At 41.0% G+C, this 18,490-nt stretch overlaps 1 protein-coding gene across 4 annotated transcripts in view; it reads left to right on the forward strand.

The window, feature by feature from the left end:
• Positions 1-5,866: 5,866 nt before the first annotated feature.
• MEMO1 (mediator of cell motility 1) overlaps positions 5,867-18,490 on the forward strand; it is a 119,338-nt gene continuing 106,714 nt past the window's right edge. For 2 of the 4 annotated variants that reach the window (XM_057743506.1, XM_057743507.1), the window contains exon 1: positions 6,480-6,663. In XM_057743506.1, the coding sequence (XP_057599489.1) occupies positions 6,603-6,663 (61 nt within the window). In that variant the 5' untranslated portion in view covers positions 6,480-6,602. Of the gene's footprint in view, positions 5,893-6,204; positions 6,664-18,490 lie in introns of those variants that run through there. The other 2 variants (XM_057743504.1, XM_057743505.1) reach the window with 2 other exon arrangements.

An 18,490-nucleotide genomic window follows, 5' to 3' on the forward strand; every position in this document is an offset into this window, starting at 1 on the left:
ATGTCTTTTACTGATATTTTAGTATTTGAGTAAGTACTAACTGGGTAATCTTTTATTAAAGTATCAATAGTTTATCTTAACAGTTCATCAGCATTTCACATCAGAGCCACTGTGGAACTTTTTATATGTAAATATATATATAATATATTAAAAGTATAAATATAAATTATATTATCTCTCTGTGTTATATATCTCTGTTATGTATCTATATATTTATGTATCTCTGTCTACGCATGCCTGGACCCTGGAGAGTCTGATTCAACTGGTATAGAGCCTGGCCTTCTGAACTTGACAAAAACTCTTAAGGCATTCTGATACCACCTTTGGTTAACAACTGCTTAGATGTAATTCAGTGCTCTGCCTAGTGCTGCATTACTTCTAGTGTTCTATTGAATTATCTTCAAGATAGGACTTAAATTAATCTTAAAATTGATACTTTTTTCAATAAGGGCTGAAAATAGGCATGTGTTTTGCTGGCAGTGCATTTTCTACTTAGCACTTACCATATGCCAGCCACCATGCTAAATACTTTACATGAATTGTCATTTAATCCTCAAAACCCTGTGAGGTAGGTTTAATTTTATTTATTTATTTTTGTTTTTATTTTGTTTGTTTGGCACACGGGCTTAGTTGCTCCGTGGCATGTGGGATCTTCCTGGAGCAGGGATCAAACCTGTATCCCCTGCATTGGCAGGCAGATTCTTAACCACTGCGCCACCTAGGAAGCCCAGGTTTAATTTTAATACCTCACTTTTAGATGAGGAAAGTGAGATGCGGTTAACTCGCTTAGGGTTCCAGGGGAAGTAAGTTTGGGGCAGGGATTCACACCCAGCTTAATGCTATATTATCTCCCTCCCCTTAATGCTGTAGTACTCTCTGCTATAATGCTCTCAGGTGTGCTTAAAATTGTTCTTTGGGGGAAAAATCAGTCTGCCCTTATGGGTGTACAGTAGAAGCCCTCTTGTCTGGCTGGTAGATGAAAAATATGAGTCATAGTAAGGAATCATAAATGACCCTGTGAGCAGTTTTTTTTTAAAACTTAAAAAATATTAATTTTTAATCTATATTAACTTGGTAATATTTTGATTTCAGCCTTTGCTCTGGGTATGGATTCTTTGATTGGAAAGCTGTATCATCTTCCATCCACAAACCACTCATATAATGTATGGTTTACAGATTTGTTTAAGATTTTTTGAAAGTAAAGTAAGATCTTAGACATTTAAGATCTTAATGTTGTAAGGCATTAAGTATATAATGACACACTTTTTTCATGATTTTTTTTCTCTAGCCTTCAGTCATCTTATCTGCCTCTAATTTGACAGTTGTTTTTATTGAGTCCAAAGGATTCCACCTAATTTTTGTACTAACACCTTTTGTGTTTGTATTTCATTAGTTTATATAATATCTTAAATTTTGTAATGGCAGTACTTTGTACATCTGGTTTATATCAGTTGGAGAACATGATTGACCCTTGTTAGTTAATGTACATAAACCTGGGAGAAGAGTGCAACAGTGTGAGTTTCCTAAAACGTGTAGTCTACCATCTTCAAGAACTCAGCTTGTGGTGGGCATGGTTCAATGTATTTTACTATGGGAACGGAGAGCATCACTTATTCAGTAAGTTGGTTAAATAGAAATCAGTTAAGAAAGCTTCTACTGGGGACTTCCCTGGTGGCCCAGTGGCTAAGAATCCACCTGCCAATTCAGGACACATGGGTTCGTATCCCTGGTCTGGGAAGATTCCCACATGCCTCAGAACAACTAAGCCTGTGTGCCACAACTACTTAGCCCACATGTGACAACTACTGAAGCCTGTGCGCCTAAGAGCCGGTGCTCCGCAACAAGAGAAGCCACCGCAATGAGAAGCCTGCGCACTACAACCAAGAGTAGCCCCCACCTGCCACAACTAGAGAAAGCCCACAAGCAGTAACAAAGACCCAATGCAGCCAAATAAATAATAAATTTATTAAAAAAAAAAGAAAAGAAAACTTCTACTATACTTTGATGAGGTATCGCATTATACCATAGAAACAATTCCTACCCTTTGACTGCTTAGGAAGATAGTGTTTAGTAAACAAATACAGTAATAGAATAAAAAGTACTGTATCCTGTAGAGTGAATTCTTGGAAAATGTGGATAAGTTGGAGGACCAGTAGAGTAAATCAGGAATAGATTCCTAGAGAATATGGAGATGTTGAATTGAAAAAAGAGAAAAATAGGGAATTCCCTGGCAGTCCAGTGTTTAGGACTCCACACGTTCACTGCCAAGGGCACAGGTTCAATCCCTGGTTGGGGAATTAAGATCCCACAAGCTGCGGCCAAAAAAAAAAAAAAAGAAAGGAAAAAAAATAGTTTGGATAGAAGGAAATTGTTTACCTAATTCTGACGAACCTATGAGGAGAGTATTGAACCTTTGTTTAAAATCTCTTTGTTTAGGAGAAGCTATAGGAGATTTTAAGAATGATAACCTCCCATTAGTAACATGATAAAATGGTTGTAGGGATAGCATAAAATATTGTAGCCAGGTATTTTCCTGGACTAGATTCCAAAAAGGCATTAACGGAGGCCTTGATACAAATTGGAGGCCTGATACATGTCATCTAGCTGTAGCAACAAGAGACAAAAGATGGAAGGTGTAAATGGCTATCACAGAGAATCCACTCGTTTAAAATCTCTGGATTTAAAGTAGGAAAGTAATATAATAGTGGAAAATAGGTCACCAGAGCTAAAGTGGGCAGTCGGTAATGAATAAGAACTTTTTAAAGAAAACTATTGTCAGCCTTTAAAAAAACTTCAAATCTTTTGACTCAGTTGTTTAATTTCTGAGAATCCTAAATAATATTAACAATAAATTTGGAAAAAACTCTAGGTAGAAAATTTACTCCAAAAAATTGGAAATGAACAAGTTTTCATCATGTAAGAATCATTAAATATGTAAAGTACTTAGCCTAGTGTCAGGTACAAAGTAAGTGTTTAATAAATGTTTGGTTTCTAAAGAAGAAAATGGCAAAGTCAACTAATCCTGAGTTAGGGTACCAGTGTTACTTGAAACCAAAAGAGCTAAACTCTTCTCTCAACCTTGATTTTTTCAGAACCCTGTGTTATCATTCTAAAATATTTTCTCTGATAAAGGGCTTTTATTAATTAGGGGGCTCTTCAAGCTGTCAGTTGTGTATAAGTAAAATCTAAAAGTGCTCAATTTAATATTGCCATATAGGCTCCAAAAATCAAGCCTAATAAATTATTTAATAAATAATTATTTTGGGATATAGGTAGTATATGTATATGGCACAAAATTCAAAAGATATACAAAGATGTATATTGTTACCAGTTTGTTTCCTTCTAGAAATATTCCATGTAAATGCAAGTGTGTGAGAATATAAGTACTCGTTTTATACAAATGGTAGCATACTATACACATTGTTCTGCAATTTGCTTTTTGCATTTCTTCTTTGGAGGTGGGGGAGCTCTTTCCATACCAGCATATAGCACCACCTTATTCTTTTTAATCGGCGTATATGTATGGATATACCCTAATTTAACAAGCCTCACTGATGGACCCTGTGGTTGTTTCTAGTTGTTTGCTAGTACAGACTGTTGCAGTGACTATCCAACGTGCTATTTCAGAAGATATGTTATTAATGTTGGGTTCTGGGTGCCTTATTTGTTGACATCTGTGCTTCATAAGGACTCTCTATTAATGAAGATTTCCTCCTTGCCCTTAACTTTGGATGATGTTTATGGAGCGTCAACCCCAAATCCCTGGTGGATATAATGGAAAAATTTTTTTTTCTTTTGGCTGAACCATGGGGCAAGTGGCATCTTAGTTCCCCCACCAGGGATTGAACCTGTGCCCCCTGCAGTGGAAGCGTGAAGTCTTAACCACTGGACTGCCGGGGAGTCCTTGGAAATTGTTAATAATAACATGGGAATTGTACAGTATTGCCAAACAGGCTTCTTCTAGGACATGAAGTAGTTTGCATTATATGGATCTTCCTTAATTTTGGAGATGTGGGTGAGCGGTTTCAACTTACTTCTTTCTAGAGTCTATCCTTGAATAAGGTAGCCAGAATAAGATGGACGGGGGAGTAATGATGGGATATATTAAGAGCATTCTAGAGATAGTGGAAGATCCTCTAACCTTTCACTTCACTTGGCATTGTGGTCTTTGCCGAGTTTGATCAGTAGGAAAAAATCCTTTGGGGAAAGAAACCTCCAACTGAGCATTTTAATAGGGAGGAAGCTTAATTTTAGATTAGCTTACTAGTTTGGAATGAGACCCAGGATTATTGCTAGGATCAGAGGATAGTGATAAACATTTGCAAAGAACAGTTTATAAGTTATTTTCACGTGCCTTTCTTAGTGATTCTCACAGCAAGCCTGTGAGTTACATATGACTGCTGTTTGCATTTGACAGATGAGAAAACTGAGGGTTGAAAAGGTTAAATTACTAGATATCCATAATCACACAGCTGATGAGTGACAGAATAATCAACATTCTTACACCATATCAACCATATCAACTATTTCCTTTTCTTGAAATTTACAGTTTACCATTTCATCAGTTATCAGTGTTTCATTACTTAAGGAAGAGTAGCAGGGAATCAGCTCCAGCCCTTCTTTTTCTGTTATCCCTAAATTGACTCCTTGGCATGTCCTCCCCCCCCCCCCATAATAGCTTAATATTTGGGCAGGTTAGTGGTGAAGTGAGAAGGTTAAAAATTGAGTAAAGAACTATATAGATAGAGTGGAGATTTTTTTCCCCGGAGCTTAAAAACTGTATAAAAAGGTGTGAAAGTCAGAAGTGTTCCAGTAATTGACCAGGTCTGGAATCTCATGCAAAATCCTTGGGCCTTGAAGTTGAAAAGCTGAGAGAAGGGGTAGAAACAGTATAATACCCGAAAAGAAATCTATTATTATGACACTAGGAAAACTTGAAAATTAAGCAGCAGGCTATACGAGGGATCTGTTTAGTGTGAAATTCAGATATAACTATTTTATGGTTTTAACTCCAAGTCTCTTCGAAGGTATGCAACTTTCTCTTACTCTCTTCCCAGTTTTGGAATGGTCTACTCCCTATTTCCTTGGAGGGCCAAGATATTCTACTTCGCTGTGATTCTTGTATAATTTTTACGTAATTCTTTGTTCCTGACATTTACCTGGGATTTAAAAGGTAATGAGTCTTGGGGAAATATGTAAGAGTGTGCTGGATAATACATCAATAATAAAGGTCTGTGTATTAAAAGAAAAAAGATAATGAGGGTTGGAAATAATGTTTGTTGTATGCCTACTCTATCAGGCTTTTTACATTTATTAACTCAATCCTAGGGACACACCTCGAGTATTGTTAGGCCCATTTTAAAGATGAGAATAACCGCGGCTAGAAATATCACACTATAGTCTAGTTACGGAGTTAAGACATGCAACTAAATAAATCCAACTTGAAACAAGATAACAGTTTACAGTGTCGAAGCCAAGATTAGGTGGTTAAGAGTGGCCCTGTGAAGCAAAAACTAGCATTTGCAGGACCACAGGCACACTACCAAGTGCCTGCTGCTACAAATGAACTTCCCAGCGTGGCCACAGACTTGCATGCCTAGGAGTGAAACCTTGGGGGTGAGCATCCACTGAGGATTCCTGCGTGTGGTGAGGAGGACAGGGGACTTTCCACGTGGAAAGCCGCGCCGTCGTGCCCTCGGTGCTCCTGGTCTAAGGAAGTTGGTTGGGGGAGGGGGCTTGCCCTGCGGCTGCGTCCTGCTCCCCGCGCCCTCCCCCTCCCAGCCTCTGCTGCCGCGAAACCCCGGAGAGCGGAGCGTGCACATTGCGATTCCTCGGCGGGCCCGGCAGCCGCTGCTGGGCATGCTCAGTGGGCAGGACCCGTTAGAGCGGCGAGTAAGGGAGCGTTGGCTCTTCTCCGGGCCTGCCTTCCCCGGTTCAGGCCCCGGCCCTGGGCTTTTGTGTGCGCGGAGCCGCCGCAGCGGCCTCCTCGCGGGGCCGCCCGACCCCAGATGCCGTCTGGCCTGTCCGGTGTCCGCCGTTAACCTCGCCGCGCGGCCGGAGGAGGAGCGGGGCGGGGCGGGGCCGGCGGGCAGGCAGCCGGGCGGGAGGGCCCCGCCGGGGGTGGGGGTGGGTGCGGGGAGCCCCGCGGGGGGTGGGGGGAGGGGGCGGGCGCGGAGTCACGGGGGTGGGGTCACCGGCGGCGGCTCGGGGAGGCCGACCCGGGGGGGGGGGGCCGGGGGGGCGGCTTGGCGCAACCAGCCCCGGCTGGGGAGCAGCGGCGACTCCGGGGGCCGGGGCCCGGGCTTTCGGGGCTTCGCTGAGGCCGCCGCGGGCCCCGTCTTCCGGCGGCCGCCCGAGTTTGTGGTGATTGTTGCCGCCGCCGCCGCCACCGCCCCGGCTGCCATCTCCTCCTCCGGGGCCGCCGCCTCCTCCTCCTCTTCCTCCTCCTCCTCCTGGGCCGGGCTGATCCCCTCCCCGCTGCCGCCGCCGCCTCCTCCTGGGCTGGGCCCGCGGTGTCTCGTCCCCTCGCGGAGCCGCTCCTGCCGCCGCCGCCGCCGCCTCCTCATTCATCCTCGTGCACCATAGGCGGCACAGGCACCAAGATGTCCAACCGAGTGGTCTGCCGGGAAGCCAGTCACGCCGGGAGCTGGTACACAGCCTCAGGTAGGGCCCCAGGCCGGCCGGCCGGCCCGCCCGCCCGCCGCCGCCGCCTGGCCCCGCGCCCGGCCGGCCGAGGTCGGCGGCCCGGCCCCGCGCGGCGGCGGGAGGGACGAGGGCGCGGACGGCCGCCGGCCGCGGACCGCGTGGGGAGGGAGCGGGCCGGAGCCTGGCCTCGCCGCCTCCCCCACCCGGGCGGCATCCCGCCGGTCAGCCCGGAGTCGGGCGAGAGCGAGAGTTGCCGCCCCGGCAGCCTCGGCCTCCCTCGGGACCAGGCTGGAGAAAGACTGTGCTCCCCGCCCGAGCCTAACTTGTCGCCTCCTCGGGCTCCCGGGAAGCGGGCAGCCGGCCGGCCGCAGCCACCCCCGGGAGGACGGCTCGCCCTGCACCCGAGCCCCGCTTCCTCCGCACTGAGCCGAGCGACCCTCCGCCCTGCGGCCGCGGGTGGGACGCGCCTTCCTCCTCTCCCCTGCTCTCTTGTCCCCTTTCCTCCTCTCCCGTCTCCTTTCCTCTCCTCCCCACGGCGCTCCGAGCGGCGCCCGCGGCCCGGGGAGTTCTCAGCCTCCCGGGGTGCACACAGGCTCTGCTCTGCTCGCCCGCCTCCTGCCAGGCAGTCTTCACCCTCTGCCCCTGGCAGTTCAGAACGGGAGGCCGCCTTTCCCCCTCACCTTTCAGGTGCTCGGCGGTCTTGAGAGGAGCGAAGGATAGTACTTTTCCACGTTGCCAGACCGGAGGCAGGGTCTGGGCGTGTGAGATCTGTGAGAGGAGGCCCTTTTCTGGCATGTGCAGCTCTGTCTGTTGGGGGTAGGGTAGAAGTATTGCTGAGCAGAGGCTTGGGGTGGCCTCCCAGCTCTTTTGTCAGTGTTTTCATTGTTCCTGTCATTCACGAAGGGGGCAGCTGGAGATGGCATCAGCACTTTTCCTGAGCAGCCTCCCCAGTCTCTAGTCGATGAACACCAAGCAGGTGCTGGAACTACCAAACGCGTTGGGTCAGGTTTTGAGCGAGTTCAGTCTTCTGTAGACACTGGCCAAAAATATTTTAGAACTCTTTATGTAAGAGAGTGTAGGGACTTTCCCTTTAATAAAGCTCTTGTTAGAGCGACTGTTTTCTGGGATTACTTTCAGGAGTCACATTTCTGGTAAGTTGACAAAGAAAGTTCCAATGTGATTCCTGAATTTTCAAGTCATTTGGTATTGGCTTATCAATAACTAGACCCAACTCTTTAATGTGGGTCAGATCATGTTTCCTTCTGCAAATAGTTGTGTTGGATAGTGACATGGTTTGTGAGAAAACAAAGCTTTGGAAGAAAATTCATTTCTCTGAGGTTTCTCAGCTTGCTCATTAAATACATGCACTTTACTGACTCAGTGAGGATTTGCTGTGTTAAGAAGACACAGGATTTGCAAGCCTAACAGGTAGCTATAGTTTTGCATTAAGCAGATGACTTTTAATGGTTATAGTGGCTTCCTTCATGGTCCCAAAGTACTTCATAAACATTTCCTCAGTTCTCACAACCTTAGAATGTCAGTGAAGCTTCTCTTGTTCAGCTTCTGGGGATGTGCCCAAGATTCTGTACAAACCAGTGGCAGAACAGGAATGGGAGTCCCTGGCTCCTGGGTTTGTCCTACAATCATTGCATTATTACTATTAAACTTATCAATGAATAATAGTCTTTTCAGAGTTGTGAGTCACCAAACTTTTTTCTTCAATGTGTTTTGAAGAGTTAAAAAGTCACAGTTTTCACTTTCATGGCCATCTTTTGGTTATTTTGTTGTCTATACCTTTCAAAAGTGTTTTAAACTTTTTTTTGTAGTTTATTGAAATATGGGCAAATGATTCTGGAGGAATTTTTATAGATTCTTGAACATTCTTTGAGTAGTAAAATAAGGCATAGTTCACCCTTCAAACTTGAAAAGATGTCAGTGATCTCAAATATAAGAATTCTTTAATCCAGCTGAAAACATTCTGTGATTAAAACTATCAATAATGCACTAAAATGGACAACTTTTTAAAAATTTTAAAATATATTCTTATTTCCTGAAATTCTGAATTAAATCAGTAATGCCATTTTGGTAATGTGAATTGTCACGGAGAACCTTATTGTTAAAAAAAAAATTCAGACCATGAGTGTTTTTGTGTGTGTGTGTGTGTTTGTGTGTGACTTTAAACTTGAGTAATAATTGAAGGTGAATTTAAAGCAATTTAGGGGAATTCGCTGGCGGACCAGTGGTTTGGAGTTGGCGCTTTCACTGCGGAGGAGGAGTGTTCAATCCCTGGTTGGGGAACTAAGGTCCTGAAAGCCACGTGTCGCTGCCAAGTTAAAAAAAAAAAGGCAATTTAGTTATTATAAAAGCTGATTTCGTATTTTAAAAATGAGTAAAAATGTATGTAAGTAAATTTTGACTTGATCTAGTGACTTCTAGACCCCAGTGTACTTAGACTGATAATATTGACCATTGGAAAAATTTTACTTGTGTTATTATTGTTCCCTTAAAGTAGCCCTAAAAACATGTAATAGGAGAGAGACAGATGCACTTTTGGATTGTCATTCTGCAGTTCCTACAGTGTTCAGATTGTGTCCATAGAATTGAAGTGTTTAATTACTGATAAAAGGGTAAACATTTGCTTCAGTTATATAGCTAGTTCAGAAAAAAAAGTGTGTGTATACATATATATTATATGCACATACACATCTTCATTTTTATTTACTTTTTGTGATATGCTAGATCCATTGATAGAAGTATCAAGTATTCCGTGCCCTCCAAGAAGATAATTTGAAGTAAGTAGTGACTCAAGACAATAAATAAATATCAGATAAATTGAGGCAGTGCTTTTAGGAGTTTGAAGGAGGGTGGAATCACTTCAAAGGAGTTGAATTATGCTTCGAAGGAAGGGTATTTGAGTAGATTTGGAAAGGGGGAAAGTACACTGGGGAACACCACAAAGATACAGAGGCAGGTAAATGTAAGTAGGTCAATTTAATAGGAATGAAAGGTTCTCACGGGGTTCCCACAGGTTCATGAGCCTGGTTTGAGCTAGAGTATGGATGCAGTGAGGGATTTGACTTATGGAGCAGGCAGTGAGGACCAGTGCAGAAGTTTCTGAGTAGGGGACTAATATGCAAGTAGCATTTCAGGAAAATTAATCTCATAGGGAGGTTAATCCTCGCTTCTTTACGGATGTACAGCAGGGATCAGCAAACTCACTATGTCCGCAGTCCAAATCCAGCCTGTGGCCTTTTTGTTTTTTGTTTTTTTGGCAAAGTCCACTAGCAAAGAATGGTTTTTAATTTTTAAAGGGTTTAAAAAACAAGCAAGAACCAACAAGTGCAGTAGAGACTGTATGTGGCTTGTAAAGCCTAAAATATTTACTATTTAATTGGCTCTTTACAGAAAAGAATTGTTGACCCATAGTGTATGTTAGTGGTTCTCAAAATGTGATCTTAGATCAGCAGCATAATGTGTCTATACTCTGTATTTTTTCCTATATTTGTTATATCTTTCATTTCATTATTTCAGGCCCTTATCTTCTGTCTCGACAGTTACAACTGCCTCCTAACTGCCCTTCTTTCTGCTCGCTTTATTCCCCTTAAGTCCATCCTCTGCATTGCTCCCTGAATAATCTATCTGACCACATAATTTCTTTGCATAAACCTCACTGACCCATCTTGCCTGTTGGATAAGGTCTAAGTTCTTTCATGACTTGGCATCTTCCTATCTCTTTGGCCACTTCCCCCAACCCCATCCCAGTTCTCCCTTTTACTACCCTTAAGCAACGTCTAGCAGCTGTTCGTTGTGTCTTTAAATACACTGTGCTGTTTCTTGTCACTGTGTTTTTATTCAAGCTGTTTCCTGTGTTGGAATGCACTTTGCCAGGACAACTCCTCATCTTTTAAGGACTCAGGTGTTAACACCTCCTAGAAGCTTACGCTGATGCCTTACCTCCCCCTGGCTGTTTTTGATGTTCCTTTATGTTCCCATAATATCCTGTGCGTATCTCTATACATTTACTTTGTTATCTGTGTATGTGGTCTTCTATAAGATTGTGAACTCCTAGAAGCCAGGGACCATGTTTTACTAATTTTTTTGTACCCTAAGTTCTCAGCACAGGTTTTGTACATAGTAGATATTTAATTAATAAATATCTGAACAGGTGGACGTTAAAGTGCTTGGCACGTAGTAGATGTGGTGATGGTATAGGACCATTGCTAGTTAAATCTTTGAGCATAGAATAGGTGAAGAAGCTTGGTGGTAGGTAAGGATTAGAAATCATGATTCATTAGTTGGGACCTTATTTACTGTAGGATTTTTAAAGAAGTATAACATACATATAGAAGAGGGTACAGCTAGATGAAGTTTCACAAAATAGGCATATCATTGTAATTAGCACAGAGCTCAATAGACATCAGTACTGGAATTCCCTGTTGGCACTGTGTTCCTTGTATTCTAACACCATAGAAAACTTTTAATCTGTTTTTGAACTCTATGTAAGTGGAATCATATAGTATAACTTGTTTGAGCTTCTTTTGTTCAACGTTACATTTATGAGATTAATCCACGTGGTACTGTTGTTTATTCTTGTTGTATTCTATTCTATGAATAAACCACAGTTTATCCATTCTGCTGTTGATGGACATTTTTGTTATTTACAGCTTTTGTTGCTTTGGACATTTTTGTACTCTTTTTCCTGATGAACATATATATGCATTTTTGTTGAGTATGTACCTTAAGTGGAATTATTAGGTCATGGTTATGGCTATGATATGTTCATTTTTAGTAGATTTTGCTGAAGTTTTGCCAAGTGGTTTTACAAACTTATACTCCCACCAGCAGTATATGAGAGAATTCCACTTGTTCCACATCTTTGTCAACACTTGGTATTGTCAGTCTTTTTATTTTTAGTTTTTCTGGAAGGGTGTGTAGTGCTATTGCATTGTAGTTTTGATTTTATTTTCCTGATGACTAGTGCAGTTGAGCACCTTTTCATATTAGGGGCCCCATGTTTATTAGCCATTTGGATTTCTGCTTTTATGAAGTGTCTGTTAAGTCTTTTGCCCTTTTTCTACTAGAGTATTTACTTTTTTCATATTGATTTATATTTCTTTATATATTCTGGGTCTAACCTTTTTAGATAAATGTATTGCAGATATCTCCTACCATGTAGCTTTTTCAGGATCTTGGTATATTGGTGAAACAAAGTTCTTAATTTTAAAGAAGTCCAGTTTATCAACTGATGAGTGTTCTTTTGTTTCCATTTATCAAATCTCTACCTACCTCAGTGGCATGAAGTTGACTTTCCTATGTTTTCTTTTAAAAGCTTTATCTTTTCACCTTTCATATTAAGGTCAGTAATTCATCTGGTTGATGGCTTTATCTGTAAGGTTGTGGTATGTTACATAAATTTATTTTGAAATGTACATATAGAAAAAGTATAAATGGATATACAAAGTGGGTGTACACTTTGATGAATATCCACAGATATGATTCTCTGTGTAACCATCCCCTAGCTCAAGAAACAGAACATTTTCAACATCTCAGAGGGATGTATTACATTTTAATGTTTTCTGAAATTGATGTTTTGTATCTTGTGTATATTTAATGTGGGAGATTTTTTTTACTCCCCCCCCCCCGAAAATAATTGTTACATCTTATAATTACTGGTGTCCTAGAAGTGAGGAAATATATCAAAGTCTGATTTCATAAAGCATTCTTGAAATGTTCGTATGATATATATCTTAATAGCAGTTTTACTTTTTTAAGTTGTATTTTTTAAAAAATAAATTTATTTATTGGCTGTGTTGGGTCTTTGTTGCTGAGTGTGGGCTTTCCCTACTTGTGGTGAGCGGGGGCTACTCTTCCTTGTAGTGTGTAGGCTTCTCATTGTGGTGGCTTTTCTTGTTGCAGAACATGGGTTCTAGGCGCCCAGGCATCAGTAGTTGTGGCACTCAGGCTCAGTAGTTGTGGCTCATGGACACTAAAGCGCAGACTCAGTAGTTGTGGCAGACGGGCTTAGTTGCTGTGAGGCACGTGGGATCTTCCCAGCCCAGGGATCGAACCCTTGTCCCCTGCATTGGCAGGCAGATTCTTAACCACTGCACCACCAGGGAAATCCCTTCAGTTGTTTTAATTCTTTCTGTCATATTTCTAAATATAGTTAGTAAAGTTATATCAGGGTTCTATAGTTGGAAAACCACAATTTTTTTTTTGGCATGTACCTTGAAGTCTAGAGTGTCAAAATATATCTTGGTGTGTAAGAAATTAAAAAACTGACTGATAAAAAAAATCCTCCTTTGAAAAGAAAATACTGTATAATATTTAGTTTTGAAATGAAGTTTTTTAGGTTACTAAATATGGTTTTCTGTATGATGATCTTTCTTTGCATCTCATCCTATTATTTAATCTTGGAGAAAGGCAAGAAAGAAAGAACAAATTTAATAGGCAAGCTGTTGAGATTATTACTTGATTACCACTTTCTCACTTTCCTTCTTGTCTTTTCACATGCAGTTTCCAAGTCAAAAATCATCTTCCCTACCTCCATAGTGTAGCTTATTATTATCTGTTTTTGGGTTTTGTCCATTTTAAAGAAGATCAAGACAACAAATAAAAATGTCATTTGTTAAGTGTGTTCTGTAGTTGCATTACATGTAAGTGCATATAACCTCTGATCTTCAAAAGACTGCTACAAGGTTGCTATTATCTCCATTCATGGATGTGGAAACAATGACTCAGAGAGGTTAACTTGCTTAAGATATAGTAAGTAAGTGGAAGAGCCAGTCTGACTCCAAAACCAGAGTTTAATGTTAGGGGCAGGGTGGTATGATGAAATATGCTGCCCCAAACACTTAACTTTTTTGTTCCATTCAGGTTTTTCCCGAACTGCAATATAGATGTTTAACTGACACTTATATGTCACTTATGATTTATAAAGCATTTTTTCATACATTTTTGGTTTTCACAACAATCTTATGATTAGGTGTAGGATGGCTAAGGCGGGCAGGTCTTTAATCCACCCCCACCTTGCTATTTTATTGATGAGAAACTAAGGCTTGAAGGAGGCTAAGTTGCCTGAGTCATGCTACTAGTAAATGGTAGAGCTAGAATTTGAACCTAGGACTTCTAGCTGAAGCCTAGTGTTCTTTCTATTTATATTAATTTCTGAGTAAGTAAGAAGTTGAACTATTTGGAATCAGTAAGCACCTTTGTAACTGTCAGGTAAATGTATCATAAAATAATAAAAGCATAACTAAAGCCACTTATGAATATTGAATATTATTCATATGGTATAAATACTGACAAAGGAACTGGTATATTTTAGTTAGTGTAGTCCTAGGATTTGAATTGGGCCTAACAAAACTTGACACTTCTGCAGAGGCTTTATTTAACATTCAGTCGTTTCAGTATTGGACAAACTCAGTTCTGTGTGAAAGGTACTGCTCTAGGGGCTAGGTGCGTAGCAGGAGATGAAACAGACAAAGATCTCTAGAGTTTATATTCTAGTTGGGGAAGACAGACTGTAAATAATGTAAGTAAGTAAAACCTATAGTATGTGAGGTGGAGGAAAGTGCTATGGAGAATTATAAAGCAAAGAAAGAGAGCTAGAGTGTAAAGAGTGTTAAGGAATGGGAGAAATTTTAAATGGCAGGGAAAGGGTAGACTTCATTGAACTGACAGTTGAGTGAAGACTTGAAGTAGGTGAAAGAACGAGCCTTGCATTCTAGATAATTTTAGGGGCTAGATAATTTTAGTTTGAGGATACAGCAAGTTTAAAGGTCCTGTGGTGGCTAGAGCAGGCCTGAAGTATTTGAGGAATGCAAGGTCATTGCAACTGGAATGAACTGACATGGGGCAGAGTAGTTTGATATGAGGTTGAGAGGAGAATAAACAGCTGGAACAGAGGCACAAAGATGTTGTAGTCAGATGCCATTAGGTCTGAAAGACCATTGTAAGGACTCGAGTGAGATGGCCAGAGGAAGGTTTTGAGCAGTGAGTGACATGATCTATTGTAATTTAGACTTACCAGAACCACTTGACTGCCAGGTCCAGAGTAGACTACAGTTTGGGGAGTGATGAAGGCAGTGGCAAGGGCCGAACAAACAGTTGAGAGGAGAGTACCAATCCAAGTTACAGGTGGTGATGGCTTGGATTGAGTAATAGCTGTGGAAGTGGGTAAGAAGTGGTTGATTACTGGATAAATTTTGAAGGTATAGGCGAAAGGATTTGCTGACATACTTGAAGTGGAATGTGAAAGAAAGAGGGGGAGTCATATGGATATCTCTTAAGGTTTATCCCTGAGATTGCAATAATGGAGTTGCTACTGTCTGAGAAAGGGAAGACTTAAGAGAAACAGGTTTGGAGGGGGAAGGTTAGGAGCTCAATTTTGGTTTGTTAAGTTTGAGATGTTTACTGGATAGTTAAGATGGGTCTGGAATTTAGGGGAAAGGCCTAGGGTGGAGCTGTAAAATTGGGAATTACCATTATGCAGTTAATATTTAAAGGTAAGTGTCTGGATGAAGTCACCATAGGAATCAAAGTAGCCAGAAAAAAGAGGTTTGTGAGTGAGCCTTAGGACATTTTCTATGTGAAGAGGTTGAGGAGGTGAGGGATATCATGTAAAGAAGATAGATTAAGCTTCTCATGAGGAGGAGAATGAGATGTCCTGGGAGCCAAGTAGGGAAAATGCTTTAAGGCATCTCAATACAGTTTATATAGATTTTTCTGGGTGTTTTTCCTTTGACCAGCCACTCTGGTCTTAGCCATCTCTTATGCTGCTGCCAGAGCTTCCTAACTGGTTGCCTAGTTTCCATTCTGTTTTTCACAGAGCAGCAGGAGAGATCTTTTAAAAATGTAAATAAGATAATATTCTTTTCCCAAAATCCTATCTTACTTAAAAAAATCACACTTAAAAATCCTTGCCAAGGCTTAGAGGATTTTACATGCTTTGACTACTTCTTAACTTTCTGGTTTCATCTCCTACCACCATTCTGGCCCCCTTGCCGTTCCCCAAATATGTCAAGCTTATTCCTGCCTTAGGACTTTTGATTTGTTTATTTATTTATTTATTGGCTGCACTGGGTCTTGTTGCTGCGTGTGGACTTTCTCTAGTTGTGGTGAGCAGTAGGTCTCTCAGTGCAGTGGCTTCTCTTGTTGCGGAGCATGTGGTCTACGCATGTGGGCTCAGTAGTTGCAGCATGAGGGCTCAGTATCTGTGGCGCATGGGCTTAGTTGCTCCGCGACATGTGGGATCTTCCCGGACCAGAGCTTGAACCCGTGTCCCCTGTATTGGCAGGTGAATTCTTAACCACTGCGCCAGTAGGGAAGTCCCAGGACTTCTGTATGTACTTCATGACATTGACTAATCCTGGCTTGGTAGTCAGGGAAAGGATATATTTATTGATTTGCTAATTTTGTTAGTCACAGTTAGAAGGAGAATTAGGTAGAGATGTTGAAGATGAATGGGATACGTTTTCCCAAAGTGTTCCGAGAAACAGTAGTCCCTGGAGATGCCTCTGCAGAAAGGGTTTATAGTCAAATAAGTTTAGGAAATGTTGCATCTGTTTTTCTCCCTTGGGCCCAGACAAGTAACAATAGACTTGTTTTATGGCTCATTTCATGGTCTCTCTTGGTGAGTGTTCTGTGTTTGTGTGAAAATAATGTATGTTTTCTGTAGTTTGTGGGGTAGAATCCTCTCTAAATGTTATCTAGGTTAAGTTGGGTTATTGTATTTAAATCTTCTATATTCTTATTGATTTTCCTTTTTTTTCTGTCAGTTCCTGAGAGCAGTGTTGAAATTTCCAACTGTAATTCTGGATTTGTCTATTTTTTCTTTTAGTTTTGTTGATTGTTGTTTCAAGTTTTTTGAATCTCTGTTATTTGATATACCTGTTAAAGATTATATTTTCTTGATGAATTGACTATCACAGTGTATGTTCCTCTTTGTATCTGGTAATACTTCTTGCTCGGAGGTGTTCCTTGTTTTGTATTAATGAAGCCAATCCAGCTTTCTCATGGTTAATATTTACATGGTATATCCTTTTCCATATGTGTCAGAGTCACCAAGACTACCTTCAGGTTTGATGGTTTGTTAGAAGGATCAAAGCTGTTGTACTTACAGATGGAGTTTATTACAGGGAAAGAATACAGATTAAAATGAGGAAAAGGTGCGTACAGTACAGTGGAGTCCAGGAGAAACCAGGTGTGAGTGTCCAGTTGTCTTCTCAGTGTTGTGAGACAAGTGTGAAGTACTGCCAACCAGGGAAGCTCAGCTAGGCCTTGGTATGCAGGGTTTCTTATTGGGGGTGAGTCAGGTAGGCATGGAGCAAGCTTGTGACTGACCTTAGCTACTCAGTCTCCAGCTCTCCTCTCTCCTGCCCAGGTCACACTGATACAATGTGGCCCAGGATAGGATGAGAACAAAAATAGGAGTTCATCATAAATCACATTGTTAGCATAAACTGTCTGGCAAGGCCCCAGGTATACAAAGACACTTAAAAAAATTGTGGTAGAATATATGTAACAAGATTTCTGTGTTACCAATTTCTAAGTGTACACTTCTCTGACACAAGTACATTTGTGTTACTTGCAACCATCTTCAGCAGCCATCTCTAGGATGTTTTCATCCTTCCCAACTGAAAGTTTGTACCAATTAAACACTTAACTCCCCATTGACTCCTTCCTCCAGCCCTGGCAACCACTCTTCTCCTTTCTTTATCTATGCGTTTGCCTATGCTAGGTGCCTCATTTAAGTGGATTCGTACAATATTTGTCTTCTTATGTCTGGTTTATTTCACTTAGCATGTTTTCAGAGTTCATTTATGTTATAGCATGTATCAAAATTCCTTTTTAAGGTTGAATAATAGCCATTGTATGATATACCATAATTTGTTTATTCATTTATCTGTTGATAGACATTTGGGTTGTTTTCACCTTTTGACTTTTGTGAGTAATACTGCTATGAATGTTGGTGTACAGGTATCTCTGCTGAGTCTTGCTTTCCGTTCCTTTGGATATCTATCTAGGAGTAGAATTGCTGGGTCATATAATAATTCTGTGTTTAACTTTTTGAGAAACCACCAAACTGATTGCCACAGTGGTTGCACCATTTTACATTCCTACCAGGAATGCACGGGGGTTCCATTTTTTTCACAGCCTTGACAACACTTGTTATTTTCCTTTATTTTTGTATAATAGCTATCCTAATGAGTGTGAGTTTGTATCATTTTGGTTTTGATTTGTATTTCTCTAGTGACTAATTTTGTTGAACACCCTTTCATGTGCTTATTGACCATTTGTATATCATCTTTGGAGAAGTGTCTTTTCAGGTCTTTTGCCCATTTTTGACTTGGGTTGTTTACTTTTCTTGTTGTCGTTGTTATTGAGTTCTTTATATATTCTGGAAATAAATCCTTGATCATATATATGATTTGTAGGTATTTTCTCCCATCCTATAGATTGTTTTTTTACTTTCTTGGTAATGTTCTTTCATGCATAGAAGTTTTAAATTTTGATGAAATTTAATCTTGTTTGTTTTTTCTTTTGTTACTCATGCTTTGGTTTTATATCTAAGAAACCATTGGCAAATCTAAAATTATGAAGATTTGCCTCTGTATTTTCTTCTGAGAGTTTTAGCTTTTACATTTAGGTTATCGATCCATTTTGATTTAAGTTTTGTATATGGGGTGGGTTGGGGTCAGCTTCATTCTTTTGCATGTGGATATCTAGTTGTCTCAGCACCGTTTGTTGAAGAGACTATTCTTTCCCCATTAAAAATTCAAATCAATAGACCATGGATTTTTGGGTTTATTTCTGGACTCTTAGTTCTGTTCCATTGGTCTGT

The sequence above is a fragment of the Hippopotamus amphibius genome, chromosome 7 (genome assembly GCF_030028045.1).
Source record: "Hippopotamus amphibius kiboko isolate mHipAmp2 chromosome 7, mHipAmp2.hap2, whole genome shotgun sequence".
NCBI lineage: Eukaryota > Metazoa > Chordata > Mammalia > Artiodactyla > Hippopotamidae > Hippopotamus > Hippopotamus amphibius.